The sequence below is a fragment of the Tenrec ecaudatus genome, chromosome 7 (assembly GCF_050624435.1).
Source record: "Tenrec ecaudatus isolate mTenEca1 chromosome 7, mTenEca1.hap1, whole genome shotgun sequence".
NCBI classification, from domain to species: Eukaryota; Metazoa; Chordata; class Mammalia; order Afrosoricida; family Tenrecidae; genus Tenrec; species Tenrec ecaudatus.
In genome coordinates this window covers 49891405-49907468 of record NC_134536.1, presented here as the reverse complement: position 1 = coordinate 49907468, position 16064 = coordinate 49891405, and the positions used below count along the sequence as shown (strand labels likewise).

The 16064-nt window shown below is 43.1% G+C and overlaps 1 protein-coding gene across 1 annotated transcript; it reads left to right on the top strand.

Annotated features, from left to right (window-relative positions):
* The first annotated feature begins 1804 nt into the window (after positions 1 to 1804).
* GJA1 (gap junction protein alpha 1) lies at positions 1805 to 16041 on the top strand. The gene is made up of 2 exons (XM_075554613.1): positions 1805 to 2003; positions 13148 to 16041. The coding sequence occupies exon 2, from the start codon at positions 13164 to 13166 to the stop codon at positions 14310 to 14312; it is 1149 nt and encodes a 382-aa protein (XP_075410728.1). The 5' UTR covers positions 1805 to 2003; positions 13148 to 13163; the 3' UTR covers positions 14313 to 16041.
* Positions 16042 to 16064: the final 23 nt, after the last annotated feature.

The window sequence follows — 16064 nt, the reverse complement described above, 5'->3', positions numbered from 1 at the left end:
TTTTGCACTACTAATTCTGAATTAGAACCTGAAGCATCAAATGGATAATATCAGCAATAATAGTACTTGATAGATAATTTCACAAAAGTAAACTAAATAGCTTGTTAAATTAAGTATATACTTTTTATGGAGAACACAAATTTTGTTAATAATGAAAACAATAAATCATGTATTCATGGATATACGAGGAATCCAATGAAATAAGTTTTAGTTAATGCTAAAGAAAAACACACTTTTGAAGAAAATGGCAATATAACTACAATACCAAGAGCAATATTTACAGGTTGCTGAGTTTAAAGACTAGAAAATCAGATTACAATGTTTATTTCCACAATATTTTTTAATCCTTCCTTAACCTACAGAGACACATATCTTTGGAAAAGGTACAGCCAGAAATGAAAGCACAAAATCACATACCAAAACTATAACATTTTCAGAAGATGTCTTATTAAGCACTTCAGTGAAAGTGTATTTATGAAGAGTATCTCCAATGAGCTAATTGCCTTTCTACCTTTCTCTAGTATTGGAACAGTGAGAAACAGGTTAGGAAAACAATGGCTGGTGAGTTTGCTTAGTTTCCGGAGAATAATGGCCACGAGACTACCCTGTCCACTGCCAGGCACATCACTGAAGCCTGTTTATAGGCAATTGTCCTTCTGCAGCCTTCTGCCTGGCACTGAGGAGGCCTCGAAGGAGCAGCCCTGTCTCAGAATGAAACCACAGGGCTCTGGCCACTACACACCCCGGGGAAGAGTCCTGGAAAGGAAGAACCAGGGAAGTGGCAGAGAAGCCCATAAAGGTTATCATGCACAGCTTGACTGTCCTTGAGCAGAAAGCTCTCCTGGTGAGTTTTACAGATAGAGGTGATCTAAGGAGGGAGGACGGATCATGTTTAAACTCACTAAATGCCAACCTTTCCTTATATTTGATAGAAACAGACTGGCATGTTCCCTGCAAAATATTTCATTTTCACTGTGTTGATCTGTCTTTGTCCGAGATCATATAATACATGCTCAACTGCATGGAGATCTGGTAGCGATTAGAAATTGATATATCATGGTTAAACAAAACTGACTACACACACACACACACACACACACACACGAGAGAAGCTTTGAAAAGTTCATGGGAACATAGAATTAAAGAAGAATGGAATGTTTCCACGAAAACTTGGAAACTGGCTCATATGGACGCTTTTGCTAAACTGAAGGGAAAGGTAAACCATCTCATGCGTCAAAGGAGTCCTAGGGAAAGGCTGGGTGAGCAGCCACAAAGAGGCGCTTTTGAAATACCCCTGACCCATCTTCCCCATTTCCTTTGTTAATTGTCTCTCCTGGGGAGGAAAGCGATTGCATCAGCCACCAGGTCACCCACACCCACACACCTTGGCCAATATGAAGCGAAGCAAGTCTGCACGTCCTAACTTCGTTGCCAACGCTACTCCGGAGTTACTTTTATGTTAGAAAAGGTAGCACCATCCCTTTTCTTTTTTTTTTTAAACTCCCTAGAATTTTTTGTGAAACGGGGACTAAAATCCCCTCCCCACCCCCGGGCTGTCTGTTAAGGAGTAACTCCCTATAGGACACTCACGTCTCTATTTAATGCTATGTGGCTTTATTCTAGTCAGCAAATTTACACCGCGACATTATCTCCACCTCGCTGCTCCAGCGCGGCTCCGCTCCCCACCCTCCCACGGTCGCCAGCTCCGGGGCGGCCCTCCCCGCCTTTCTCTTCTCCCCTCCTCTTTTTCCCCTTAGCCCCTCCTTCTAGTTGAGTCAGTGGCTTGAAACTTTTAAAAGCTCGGTGCTCCAAGTTAGAAAAAAGCTTTTACGAGATATCAGCACTTTTCTTTCATTAGAGGGAAGAAGCGAGGAAAGTACCAAACAGCAGCGACTTTTAAACTTTAAATAGACAGGTCTGAGCGCCTGGGCTTAAGTCGTTCATTTTTCTTCATCTTGCAAGGAGTTCACTCACTGGGGTGCCTACTTCACTTCCTTGAGAAAGTAAGTTCAACAACACTTTACCTACTCTTTTCTTATGCTCTAAGTAAGACTTTTCTAAAGGTTTCCAATGGGATTAAAAGGTAACTTTGACTTCTGACACCTCTCGAGATTCGGATGAACTTGACAAGGTTTCTGTCGTAGTTTTAAAGATCAATTGTACTGAATGTATATTCTGACTCTTCAAGGGGTTCTATTAATGACGGCACAGGTAAGGTTAGAGCCCCGTCTTTCTGATTAGAAGAAAGAACTAGTTTGCTGGATATTCATTATACTTCATTCCGGCATGTAATGGTCCCCAGGTGGAAAATGCTGTTTTTTTTTCTTTCTTTTTGTAATTAGTAATAGTCTTGGGGACCCTAAAAGTTTGGGGGTCGGAGGCCTGGGCTGGAACGTTGTCTGACGTCTCGCCAGCGCCAGTGTGAATTTGCTCAGCGTGCTTCCTACAGCAGGCTGCACTTGGTGCTTTTTCGGATGGAAATCCAGATCCGGTCTTCATTAGTCTTGCAAAGTGAACTTCTCCACCGAGGGCTTTGTTAGAACTCCGTGGTTCCCGGGCTCCACGTGGTCGCTGCCCAGGCTTGTCCCCAGTAAACAAAACGGTTTTAAGAACAGCTTAAGATTCAGAGCTGGGCTCGTAAGGTTTTAAAAACTGTCGGTAGACGTGGTGTTCGCAAAAGCCCCGTGGAAAGATGAAGACCCCCCCCCCCCCCCGCCCGGGAAAGGGAGCTTCAGCCCGACCACGTTGGCGATTCTGGAGACGGATCCCGGAAAAGAGAGGCGGTTTCGTCCCGGTGCCGTCACCAATCCTCTCCCAGGACCCGAGCGCCTGGAGAACAGGGCGAACGGAGCACATCCCCCTCGGAGGGGGCTGCCCGCCCAGCCTCGGTGCCCCCGGCTGCCGACCCTGCAGTCCGCTGCAGAGCCCTGGGACATTTCTTCGAAGTTAGAGTTGCTAGAGAGCCTGCCAGGAAGCGAAATGAATGCTGATTTATTTTTTAAATGTTAAATTGTAATGGTCTTAATGGTAACCCATTCGGTTAACCAGAAATGCAGCCATGGGTTTTGTGCCTGGAAAGGGTTGTCTGCGTTCTGGTGAGATCCACAGGCAAGTAGTTCGTTTAAATTCTGGGTCTAACACAGAAGTTGGAAGCATTTACATCAGAGAATGCCGAAACGCACCCTAAAAGCGAGGCGTTTGCAGCGGCAGGCGCGGGCGCCTCCTGCCATCTTAGCATCCGCCGGGTTCTCTCTGGGCTGCCCACGCTGCCCAAACCTCCGGAGGGTTTATTTGTTTTATTTTTTTAAAGGTATTAGCTGCGAGGTTTTCGTTCAAATCTAGACGAGTCCGATGGAGCGCAGATCGGAGCTCCGCCGTTGAAAAGGAAGCGGGTGGGGTGAGGAGAGCGCCGAGACGGAGGCGGGCTGCGTGCCAAATGGTAAAAGAGGAGCAAGTGGTCGCCTTAATGAAACGCGTCAGTCGACTTCCCCATCCCTCACTCCAACCACACCGTCCTTTTCTTCTCTTGCGCTTCCCGGACCCTGTGATATTTGTGTTAGGAAGGGAAACGTTAGTGCCTTGGGAATTACGGGGCTTACATTTCGCTTGTAGGTATCCTGAAAGTTCCCAGAACTTTCCAAGGGGACTGCTGGGCGGGCGGGGTGGGGGTGGGGGGGGGAGAATAAAAAAGAACCCTTAATGAAGCGAGGCAAGAGGGAGCACTGTGTTGTTCACAGGCAAGTCAGTATGTGATTCAGGATTTGAAACTCAGGCCAGGAGTTGTGAGCATTGGCCGGGCCACGCATGACCTCTGGGTTACCCAAGCAATGTGGCATCTCTGCTTGGACATCTGGGCTCAATGCTTGCCATCGAGTTGATCCCAACCCGGAGTGAGTCAATAGGACGGCAGAATCCGGTGGCTTTCTGAGACAGTCACTCCTCCCTCTTTCTCCCACAGACATCCGCTAGGTCATCAGATTGTGCCCTGGCCTTGAGTACAAATTGTGCAAATGTGTGCTTAAGTACCGGTTGTGCCTTCACCTTCACAAGGACAGAGGCCAGTGAGGTGGGAGGAGGCGAAGGAAGTGGGGCAGAGGCCAGACTATGTGAAGGTGGGTTTAGCTTCTTTAACTTTATGAATTACGCAAGGAGAGGAACAATGCCCAGTTTACCTTAGGGAAATTGGACACACTTAAAAACCCCGTCGTGAATGCCCCCATGGCATTTTAAAGAGTAAATGATGAGGGTTTAAAGGAAACCTGCTTTTCTTTAAAGGATTGCTGGGAATTAAAAACAACAACAGGCAAAATCCCCCAAACAAACTCACTGCCCTTGAGTCCATTTTGACACACAGTGACCCTATGGCACGCGATAGAGCACAGGTCCTGTGGCTTTGGGAGAGGTAACTATTTACAGGAGTAGAAAACCTTATTTTTCTCTCATGGAGCAGCTGGTGGTTTCAAACTGCTGACCTTGTGGTTAGCAGCCTAACTCCACCACCCAGGCTGGAGATATGAGTTTGTGCTAATGCAGTGAAAATCTCATTAAACTAAGCCACCCTTGAGAATGAAACATGCCAAATTGGTAGACGGGCTAAGAGTGGTTAATTTGGGGTAGGCCAAAATGATAAAGAAAAAAAAAAAACAATCATACCATTGCCAAGGACACGAAATAGATTCTGTTTTGGCATTGTGCAGAATCCGGCATAGGGGAATGCATTCTGCCCTCAGTGTGATGATCTGTGTGGTACTTCCCCAAAGGAGATGTACTTGTCACTTGCCGTTTGCTTGGAAAAATCCAATAGTCGTGTTTTGCTTCCACAATTTTTACCCAGTTGAACAGGTTTCACTTTTATTAATTTTTTTAAGTACCTTTTTAACACCTGGGTGGCTTATCTGCCCAGTTCTGGTTGGGTTCTTTATAGCCTGGAGTCCAGGAGCTCGGGAAGGAAGGTGGTCTGCAGCAATCATCTGCAAGGGTGTGGCTTCTGGCACAGAGGTGTTTTCTAAAATATTGACTAGCTCGGAGGAAACATAGTCTCCACTGCACTCCTTTTCTTTTCTTTTAAAATATTCAGAGGTCTGGTGAGCCCTTCTAGTTTTTCTGTATGACACCCTGGTGGAGGGAGTGATTAGGACAGAACGTCACCCGTGACTAATACCTTCAGCTCCACCTTTCCTGTTGGTGACTGCCCGCTGAGATTCTGTGCTGTTGGGATACGAGTGCTGGAGCTTATTCACACACAGACCAATGCAGTGCTGCAGAGAAAAGTGGTGACTTAATGTTTATGATTAAAGTTGATATTCAATATGAATAAAGTTGAAGGGGGAAATCACCAGCGTTTACCCTGTTTCTTTTTTCAACTCTTTTGATAACTAGAGTTTGCCTAATTTCACCACCCTGGGTCTATATCTGTATAAATATCATAATTTTCTTATGCAAATTTCCCTACATTTCATGAATCACTGAAAGTTCATGTTAATATAAAAAGTGATCTTTACAGTATTTTCTATGGGCCACATTTATTTTAAAGAATATCATTTTTGTCCACAATTCATAAATTGAGAAGGTGCCTGCAAAAAGAAACAGAGAGAAAGAAACAGAAAAAAGAAAAGTCCTTTTCATGTATTTGTTGTTGTTGTTGTTGTTGTTGTTTCTCCGTGTCAATTTAAAAAGCCTTTCTTACCATAAAACTATTGTAGGATTACCCAACTAGCGGTATTATACTCACTGGAATTTGGAAACTAATTTCGATCCCCATTAGTAATGGCTCATCATTTCTATTGTGTGAAGGAAAAGATGCCCAAACTAGGAAGCTAATGAATTATCGCATTCAAACTTATAGCTATACTTTATTGATTTCTTATAAGAGCTTCACATGTGTGAACTATCTCATGCAATGTTCATTGAAGAAAAAAGACTACGTCTAGTCAATGCACTTGTGCGGGTCCTACTAGTATGTTTATATGATGGCAAAAATAACCAGTCACAAAAAAAGGACTTGATGCAAAGGGCTTACGTGGAGAGCAAATGCTTTGAAAATGATTAGAGAAAAGAATGTACAGATGTGCTTTATACAGTTGATGTATGTATATGTATGGATTGTGATAAGAGTTGTATGAGCCCCTAAGAAAATGTTAAAAAAATAAATAAATAAAAGTAACTAGTCAAGTTGGTGATGAAGGTGGAGTGGAAAACATCAATAGCTAATGAAAAACACTGTTTTCAATTCCAATTTATAGCATGCAGCTTCTGACTCTGAGCTTCCACCAAGATCCCTAAAGTGACCTTTGGAAACTTCTGTTAGTCTCCTCCTCTCTTTGATGGATCTTCTCTGCCCATCCCTCAACCCTCCTCTCATCTTATTCAGTAGAGACTGGTGCAAGTTAACTGTGATAAGGGGGGGGCGGTGTTGACAGGCAGGGGAAGCTTTGTTAGGGTTTTTGGTATCTCCGCCCCACCCCAACCCCAACACACACAAATACTTTAGGCCTTCCAAAACCAAGGGTCAAATATCTGTGGAAAGAGCCTTTTGCACAGGAATCTGAGGACAATCAGAGGATCATGAAAGATTTTTTAAAGAACAGATGTTTACATGGGGCAGACTTGATTTACCTAAGCAGGGCAGCTCACTATCCAGGAACAAAGACGTACAGGTTTGGTCTTCTGTGAACTGGGTTAGTCAGGGACTGTTTTCTTTGCGAGCTGATTCGCATCACTTAGTCCCTGTACAGACCCAACTCTGTGAAGATGCTGTACACAGTGGAGTTAATAGCAGCCACTGAGAGCCCCAAACTTCCTCCAAGATTTGTCACTCTTGAAATAAATACATTTAAACAGTCTGCTACTTCTTGTGGTAGCTTCTGAGCTAAAATAAAAGTATGTGGTACAATCAATCCCACGGAATGAGGGATGAACAGCTGGAAAGCTTTGCTTTGTTTTAAAAATCTCAACTTGTGACAATGAAGCAGTGAAGCAACAACAACAAAAAAGTTCATGATACCTGGTGTAGTTCCGAGGGGATCCCAAATCACTATGATCTTGGTTAATAAAGTCAAGAAGCTTCTGGTTACAGAACTCCTCCCTCCCCACCCCTCTAATTCAGCGCTGTTAAGTGCTTGAGTCATGTGAAGCATGCTGAAGCAAAACAGTTCCAGTCGAGTACTTGTCACGTGAAAATTGAGCAGGGAGTAGAAATAAATGCTGACATTACTCATTTTTTTAAATTGAGAAGTACGCTTTTTGATTAATTAGAAACTTGAGAAATTTGGAATATATTTAGGGGATTCAAGAAGTACATGGGAAAGTTCTAGTACCGTTTAATTCCATTCATTGTTTTCATGAATTTTAAAACTTCTTCATATACTATTGAAGTATCCATATACAAGGACCCTTACAGCATGAACATCCATTACAATGAAGAGAATCCAAAAAGTAGTAAAAGAAAAATATCCACTTACTTTGCTTTGTGTGTGCATGCGTGCGCATACAGTCTCTAAAACAAAATCCTCTGCCATCAAGTCGGTTCCGACTCACAGTGAGCCTGTAGGACAGGCCAGTACTTCCCTGGTGGGTTTCTGAGACTGTAACTATTTAGGGGAATCAGAAGTCCTCTTTCGGATCATCACTTAATCCTTAAGCTAACCTTGCCTTAACCCTAACTCTTAAGAAAAGAAAGAAAGAAATCCTCTCTTGCACCCAGGGGCTGGTGGTTTTAAAATGCTGACCGTGTGGTTAGCGGCTGAATGTGTATACCGCTATGTCTCATGCAGGTAGATACTGAGCTGTTCTTACTGTTTCGAGCATTGAGGATAACCAAAACCACATCCACTGCCCTCCAGTCAAGTTCAGGATTCCAACTCCTAGCCACCCCATGTAGTCTTTATGGGAGCAGTCTCATCTCACCTGTGGAGCTGCTGCTGAGTTTGCAGTTACAGCACCACCACAAGGGTTAGGGTTCCAACAAAAACCAAAACAAACATACGCAAAGACGAACTCACTGCCATTTTGTCCATGCTGAGGGAGATAGTGAGACTTTCTGCTCCCACAAAGATGTACAGCTTTGGAGGCTCACATGCGCGGTTCTACACAGCCCTGTGGGATCACTAGCTGGGCGAGGATACAGTAGTGAACAAATCAAACTCCCTCAATGGGGCTCACCTTCTAATCAAGGAAGGCAGACAGTGAGGAATCCTTCTCATGGATGAGAGTGAAAGAGGTAAGTAAAGTTGAGCTGAGGGGCTTAAATAAAAGTAAACCCGGATATATTGTTTAAGGGTAAGAAATATAGGAAGTGATGGGACTTGGGAAGTAGAGGTGGTTGAAAAGGATAACTGACGATGACATCTGAGGAGACGATGACATCTGAGGAGACGGCTTTTGGCTGAAAGAAGCGAGCCACATAAAGGGAGCAGAGCTGTTATCAGAGCACAGGGGCTTCACTGTGTTGGTTTATTACAGATTGCCTTTTAACTGGAAAGTAACTCATAGGTGTGTGAGAAGGCTAACATAAGCCATGAAAGGAGCTAGAGATAATCATGGCTGATATATGGCCAGGATGGTGGTGAGAAGCAGTGATAGTCTGGTTGTAACTTGAAGATAGAGCCAATAGGTTAAACGGGGGTCCTATTAATTGTGATTCTAGATATTACCAAGACTTTCCGGCTGCTTCGGAATAGTCATAACTGACTTACGACAAGAGAAAGTGGTTCTTATGAGAGTTGGGAGGAGGGGGGATGCATTTTTATTTGGGGGTATTATACTAAAAACCACAGAGATGGCATTTCCCCATCGCTCCCAAAAGAAAATGTGTTGCGGGACCTTTCAGAGACATTTCTTTATTCATTTTTAGACCTCATGATTTTTCTTTCAAATGGTGATGGTCAACATCTTCTTTAAGTGTTTATTGGTACTAATAAAATGACGTTAAGTATCAAGTCTCAGTTGAGGTTTCAACCATCTTTTGTTTTCATTCTTTAAGCCCCATTCTCAATTTTGAATAAGATGCCTCTTATTCAAAATTTCTTAACATGGAAGTAAACTATTTTCCAATTTTCATAGTAATTATTGGGACCTTGATGACATAGAGATCCTTGACTACAGCTTTGGTATGATGACTTATAGTTTTGGCTCTTGCCAAAGGGAGGGCTAAAAGGAATTTTTAATGGAAGCTTGATTTTCAAGAAATTTCACTGAAAAGAAATTAAATTTTGCTCTCAGCAAGCAACAGAAGTGGAGGTACAGGGCAATGACTAGGGGCAAGGGAGGAGAGCGCAACAGCCGGGTTCTCAGAGTCACTGCTTCCCACACTGGCTTTCATGGCCCTTTTTGTCTCTAGAAGGGTCGCATCCAGCCAAACAGCAGCTTCTGAGGAGGTCTACTGGGCAAATTTGACGTAAAGCATAGAGATCAACTCAAACGATTATGGCAGCTGTTTTGGGGGGATTCCAAAAAAGGTGATCTTGATAGATTTTCTCAAAGGACCTAAGATGATAGTGGAGATTTATAAGGAAGAAGTTTAAAGAAAACTGTAAATTGCATTGGTAAGAAAAGAGCCATGAGAATTATACTGAGGAATTTTGCTCCATCACAGCAATGTAGCTGCTAATTTTTTAATGGTGATAGGGGCTGTCTGTCCTACAATCAGTTGGTGGGGGGACCTTACCCCATCCACTTTACAGCTCTGATGTTGCCCATCCAGACTTCCTTTTGTTTTTCTTTCCCCAGAACTCCAGGAGTATTGAAATACAACTTTGACTCCCCAGAATGCCCAACTGCTGTTGGTTGTGATGTCAATTGAGAGCCCAGGATTCTTTGAGGAAGAGGTAGAGAGATGGAAGTATACTATTTTCCTAAGGGTATAAAGCTAGACAAAGGATAGATCCAGAAACAATAAATAACTTCACATTCTGGTATTTTTGTAACTCACACTTGAGAACCTAGTGGGAACGAACGTTCAGCTGCCTGAAGTCTTAACGGGGAAAAACATGCAGTTGGATAGAGAAGTTTTGGTTCATGGCAAAGTGAAAAACTGCTCCCTCACCAAGAGAACTCTTGTACCTTCTTTGTAAACACAGCAGTATGACCCACCGTGGTATATTATGTGATGGATTCCATGGTGATAATGACAGGTGGCAATGTGTCCAATTGGATAATTTGTATTTTATATTCAGATGAAAGGAATAACTTTAATGCAAATGGCAACTGTGTGGGTGCGTAAAGGGGAAAAATTTAAAGACATGTTGAAATTAAATTTCTGGTATATTAAAGAACTGGTATAAATGAACTGACTACCTAGAGAATCACCCCCCACCCACCCAGTGACCCAATTCACTCCCTATGGAATATTCTTATAGAATCTCAGAATTATATGAATGTTATTTGTCAGTTGTCACAAGCATCTGCACCATCATGTGTTCCTTTGAATCAGAAACACTGGCCAAGAGGGCAGCGTCTGAGTCTGGTCGCATTTTCAAACATGCTAGGTGTGTCATGAGTGTGATGAAATTTAGCAGTTGATCATTTATTCTTGGTTGTCATTCTTGGTTACCCCCGTTCACCACCTTTCCCCCCACCCCCAACCAAAGCCCACCCCACCCCCCCCCACACACACACAGAGGATCTCTGAGCAAAAGTAGCTGACACTGGTGACATTGTATTTCTCTGCAAACAAAATTAGGGACAGTTTACAGAGCATCGTCGATACTGCCTGGGACAGCTAAAAAAATCTGTTTGGTTGAACCTTATGGGTTATGCCTCATCCTCAGTCTCTGTAAAATTGCAGGGTTTGAATTTTGTTTTGTTTTCCTTTTACATTCTCTGACCCTCAAACTGTCCATCAAGACTAAATTACTCCCTCTCTCTCTGAGCCTGCCCTTGGCTATGTAACTTTCTTTGTTCTCTGTGCAAGCCTTTGTTCTCCTGTGACTGCTCTTTACATACACTGATTTCACTGCCTAACCTGCCACTGCAGATCTAAAAAGGTGCTTCTTAAAAGAGAAAGGGAAGCTACTTTTTCCGTGACCACTGGGAGAATATTTTTGTCGCTTTCCTACACCCTCCCCGCCCCCATCTTTTATCCCCGAATTCTTGTTACACCGTCTCTGGCTCTCATCAAAGATATCCAACCACCGCTTGTCTAGGTAAGGGGGTGGAGGGTGATTTAGTTTTATGGATCATTTATCTCTTCTTTGTCCTATCCAGGAAATCCCAGGTCCATTTCATGTTTGCATGGCCTTTATAGCCAGGAGATGCGGTCATTACACAGAAACCTGATGTTGCATGGAGGGGAAGAAGTTTCCCTTGAGTTTCATTTACTTCCTGTAACGAGACTATTGCTCATAGCTCAATAACAGAATTTTATATGCAGATAGCAAGTGTATTTTTAAGACACCCACATCATTCAACTTAAAAAAAGTTTAGATTTTTAAACCTCATTGCAAGACTTCTGGAAAGTTGTTACTTTGTCTGTTTTTCACTAAGTATTCTGACTACTTTATTCTTTTCTAAACCTTTATACTGCTACTCTCTACTGAAAATGACCTTACATAGGGATGCCTCTGGGATATTGTGGGTTTGGTTCTAGCCCCCAGCAATAAAGCTAATATCACAATAAACCAAATGGCACTTATTTTTTTCTCTGTACGTATAAAAGCTGGATTTATAATATATGGTGGTCTAGTAAGTGTGCAATGTCTCTAAGAAAAAAATGGACTACTGTGAGAATTATCAAAATGTGACACTGAGACACGCAGTGAGCCCATGGGATTAGAGACAGGGCAGTGACAGACTTGCTCCATTGAGGGTTGCTTTGAAAGTTTCGTTTGGAAGAAGCACCGTGTGCAAAGCATCGTAAAGAGGGGCACAAAGGTATGCCAGTATGTCTGTGTCTACCACATGTCATGTTTCATTGTGTCTCTGTCCTAGCTCAGATTATACCAAAGCACTGAAGGAACCAGCCAGTTTCACTGCCATTTTAAAGGTCTTCTTAATGCATTGGAAACCCTTGGCTAGGGAATCTTGGGCCCTTGAGAGTTCTAGCTGATGGCTGAATATTTCCTGTACTTTTTGGAACTAATTATTTCATCATTGAACTATTGGGAATTAAAAATAAGCATTGGCATAGATAAATCACTTTGGGGATCCCTATCAATCTTCCAGATTAGGTCTTTGTCTCATCTCCAATAATGTGGATATCTTAGATTTTAAGACACCAATAAATAGGAAGGAGAAAGATATAGCAGCCCACCTCTTTGAAAGTTTACAACCTCCAAAACCCACTGGGACAGTTCTATTCTATCTTATAGGATCACTGTGAGTCATAATCTACAGCAATGGGGTTTGAAAATTGAATGTACAGTCAAAAGATAAAAATGAATCCTTTATAGGTGTTAAGATTGAAGTGTTTTTTTAATTTCTCCTGTTGTTAATATTGAGATAAACAGTATTTTTACTTATGTGTTGTGCACATTGTCTCTGTGGGGTCCTGTATAATGCATCAAAATGGCTAATGTTGGTACCATACATTTCTCTCTGAGCAGAAATAGAATACCATTAGACACTGTGCTGAAGAAGGAACGGGAAACTATAAATGAGTGTAATAGAGAACATGTATAAATTGCCTAGATATGTGCCAAAAGGAGACATTTGCAAAGTAAAATTAGGAATGAAATGCTATCTAATGGGATCAAGGTTTGTGTGTGTTCATGAGTATCCTTACCTCAATTCGTGGACGTCTATGCTTTGAATCACACGCATCAGCACTTCCCTTGGGCACGCGTCCAGAAACAGGCCTGCCAGGCAAGAGCTGTGCTCATTTATCAGACAGATAAAATAAGCATAGCCACTTAGCACAGACAGCTTCTCAAATCACATGGGAGACAGTGGCTGAGCAAGTAATACATCTCCACAGGTTAAAATTGCAATGTGCTCTTGGCCACATCGGCCTTGAGTCATCTCCAAAAAAAAAAAAAATTGTGAGAACTCTATATGGGAGAGAGGGACCAAAAGAATTTGCCCTTGGTGTTTGGGGGAAAGTGCTAGAAAGATAGGAGCCTTTTACAATAGTCGGTCTGTTGACTGACAGGAACTAATATTTTAAGTCAGTTGAAATCTGTGCTCATTTATTTGTCTTGTCTTTTCTTTTCAGAGGGCACCCAGGCAACATGGGTGACTGGAGTGCCTTAGGCAAACTCCTTGATAAGGTCCAAGCCTACTCCACGGCTGGAGGGAAGGTGTGGCTCTCGGTCCTTTTCATTTTCCGAATCCTGCTACTGGGGACGGCGGTGGAGTCAGCCTGGGGCGACGAGCAGTCTGCCTTTCGCTGCAACACCCAACAACCCGGTTGCGAAAACGTCTGCTACGACAAGTCTTTCCCCATCTCTCACGTCCGCTTCTGGGTCCTGCAGATCATCTTCGTGTCCGTCCCCACGCTCCTGTACCTGGCTCACGTGTTCTACGTGATGCGAAAAGAAGAGAAGCTGAACAAGAAGGAGGAGGAACTCAAAGTTGCCCAAACTGATGGCGCCAACGTGGACATGCACTTGAAGCAAATTGAAATCAAGAAGTTTAAGTACGGCATCGAGGAGCACGGGAAAGTGAAGATGAGAGGCGGGTTGTTGCGAACCTACATCATCAGTATCCTCTTCAAGTCCATCTTTGAGGTGGCCTTCCTGCTGATCCAGTGGTACATCTATGGCTTCAGCCTGAGTGCCGTGTACACTTGCAAAAGAGAGCCCTGCCCGCATCAGGTGGATTGCTTCCTGTCGCGCCCCACCGAGAAAACCATCTTCATCATTTTCATGCTCGTGGTGTCCTTGGTGTCTCTGGCCTTGAACATAATCGAGCTCTTTTACGTCTTCTTCAAGGGCGTGAAGGATCGGGTGAAGGGAAAGAGCGATCCGTACCACCCGTCCGCGGGCCCCCTGAGTCCCTCCAAAGACTGCGGCTCCCCCAAATACGCGTATTTCAATGGCTGCTCCTCGCCCACGGCGCCGCTCTCGCCCATGTCTCCTCCTGGCTACAAGCTAGTGACTGGAGACCGAAACAATTCTTCCTGCCGCAATTACAATAAACAAGCGAGTGAGCAAAATTGGGCTAATTACAGCGCAGAACAAAATCGAATGGGTCAGGCAGGCAGCACCATCTCCAATTCCCACGCGCAGCCTTTCGATTTCCCTGATGATAATGAGAATCCCAAAAAATTAGCTGCCGGTCACGAACTGCAGCCACTCGCCATTGTGGATCAGCGGCCTTCCAGCAGAGCCAGCAGTCGCGCCAGCAGCAGACCTCGGCCCGATGACCTGGAGATCTAGACACCGGCTCAGAGCATCCCGAGTCCACCCGACGCTGGTGGAGGCAAAACAGGTGCTGTTGACAAGGCACCCGGGGTGTTCATTCTGTTCCTTTAGAGGTGGTACTTACTCCACAGCCTCCGGAGGAGGCGTAGAAAACACAAAGGCATTAGGTGATCTAGGCTCTCTGAGCATGTCTGGGATAAGGGGGTGGAGAGGGTGGGGAGAGGGGGGAGGTACATGTCGGTATTTAAAGTAGCTGATTCAAAGAATTTAAGTTTTAAATAAAAGTTGGAGTAGTTGAGACACAGCCTCCCCAGCCCCGTACCCTCCCTAGGATTTGCGTATTCGAAAATGGGTGATAATCGATAGCTAAATGATTTGTTTTACCAAGAAACCGAAATAACTTTGGCCAGGAGAATGTGCTTCCTGGACTTCTCCGTGCTTTTCAATAAAGAAAGACGCCAGTGTCCTATTGTCCCCGTTAAACATTCCATTGTTAAATTTTGCACTTTGAAGGTAAGCTTGTTCAGGCCTGACCCTCCACGTGTCAATGGATTTAGGCTACCATACTTTCGGTTTGGGGTATCAGTTCAGAGTTAAGACAAGGCCCACGGAAAAAGGCTTTCCCTGCATTTGCAAATCTCAGCCAGTTATGTGTACCTTGTGTTTCGCATCCACTTGCATCATTACCTTTTTGTCATCAGTCCTCAACTACAATTCACATGCATTCAATGGTTTCTTCTACACCTTTTGTGGGTGTCACGTAACATTTTTTGAGTTCGAGTCAGGGAGGCAAACCATCCTCAGTTATTTAACAATCACTTGTATGTGTGTGGAATGGTGTGTTTTAATTGTCATGGATTGGTACAAGCAAATGCAGCATCAACTCACAAACACAGATTTGAAAATAATGCACCCACAGTTTTGAGCCTTTCTCATGGACTTTGTTGTGTGGGCCAATATGGTGTTTACATGATATAACTCTTGTTGTGCAACTAAAGCACACTCTTTATGTTTTCACCCTTCCCTAAAGTGGTTTTCCCCAGCACATCCTATTATGGATACTGGTTTCATTAATTCCGATTCCTTCTTTCTTTTCCTTTAATTCTTTTTAGAATGCAGCAGTAATGCTATTGTTGAAATGAATGATTTTCTTTTCCTGAATTGTAATCACTGATGCTTGAATGATAGAATTTTAGTACTGTAAACAAGCTGTAGTCATTAATGTGAGAGACTTAGAAGAAAAATCTAGAGTGGACTATTAATGTTCCTAAATGAATTTTGCTGTAACTGGTATTTTCCATTTTGTCCTTCTTAATACACATTACTTCAGAATTTGCTTGCTATTATGAGTTTGACAGTCAGTCTTTTGGAGTGACAGCAACTTTGATGTTTGCACTAAGATTTTATTTGGAATGCAAGAGAGATTTGAAAGAAGTCTCAGTAGGACACATGTAACTAATTTATTTGAAATCTATGCTAAAGAAATCTACCAGTTTTTTCAAGTGCCTTTTTAAAACTTTTCACAGATGATTGGTGAAAATACGAGCATACCTGTTGTTTCTTGCACATCAGCTACAGAAACAGCTTTGTACAGTGAGAAATACTAATTTGTTTGACATTCCATGTTAAACTACTGTCATGTTCAGCTTCCTTGCATGTAACGTAGAACCTAGTCCGCCATATCATGTGTTGTGTTCTGGAGAGTGTTCTTTATTCAATAAAGTTTTAATTTAGTATAAAGAGAGCTTTGGTTCTTTTGTGTGATTC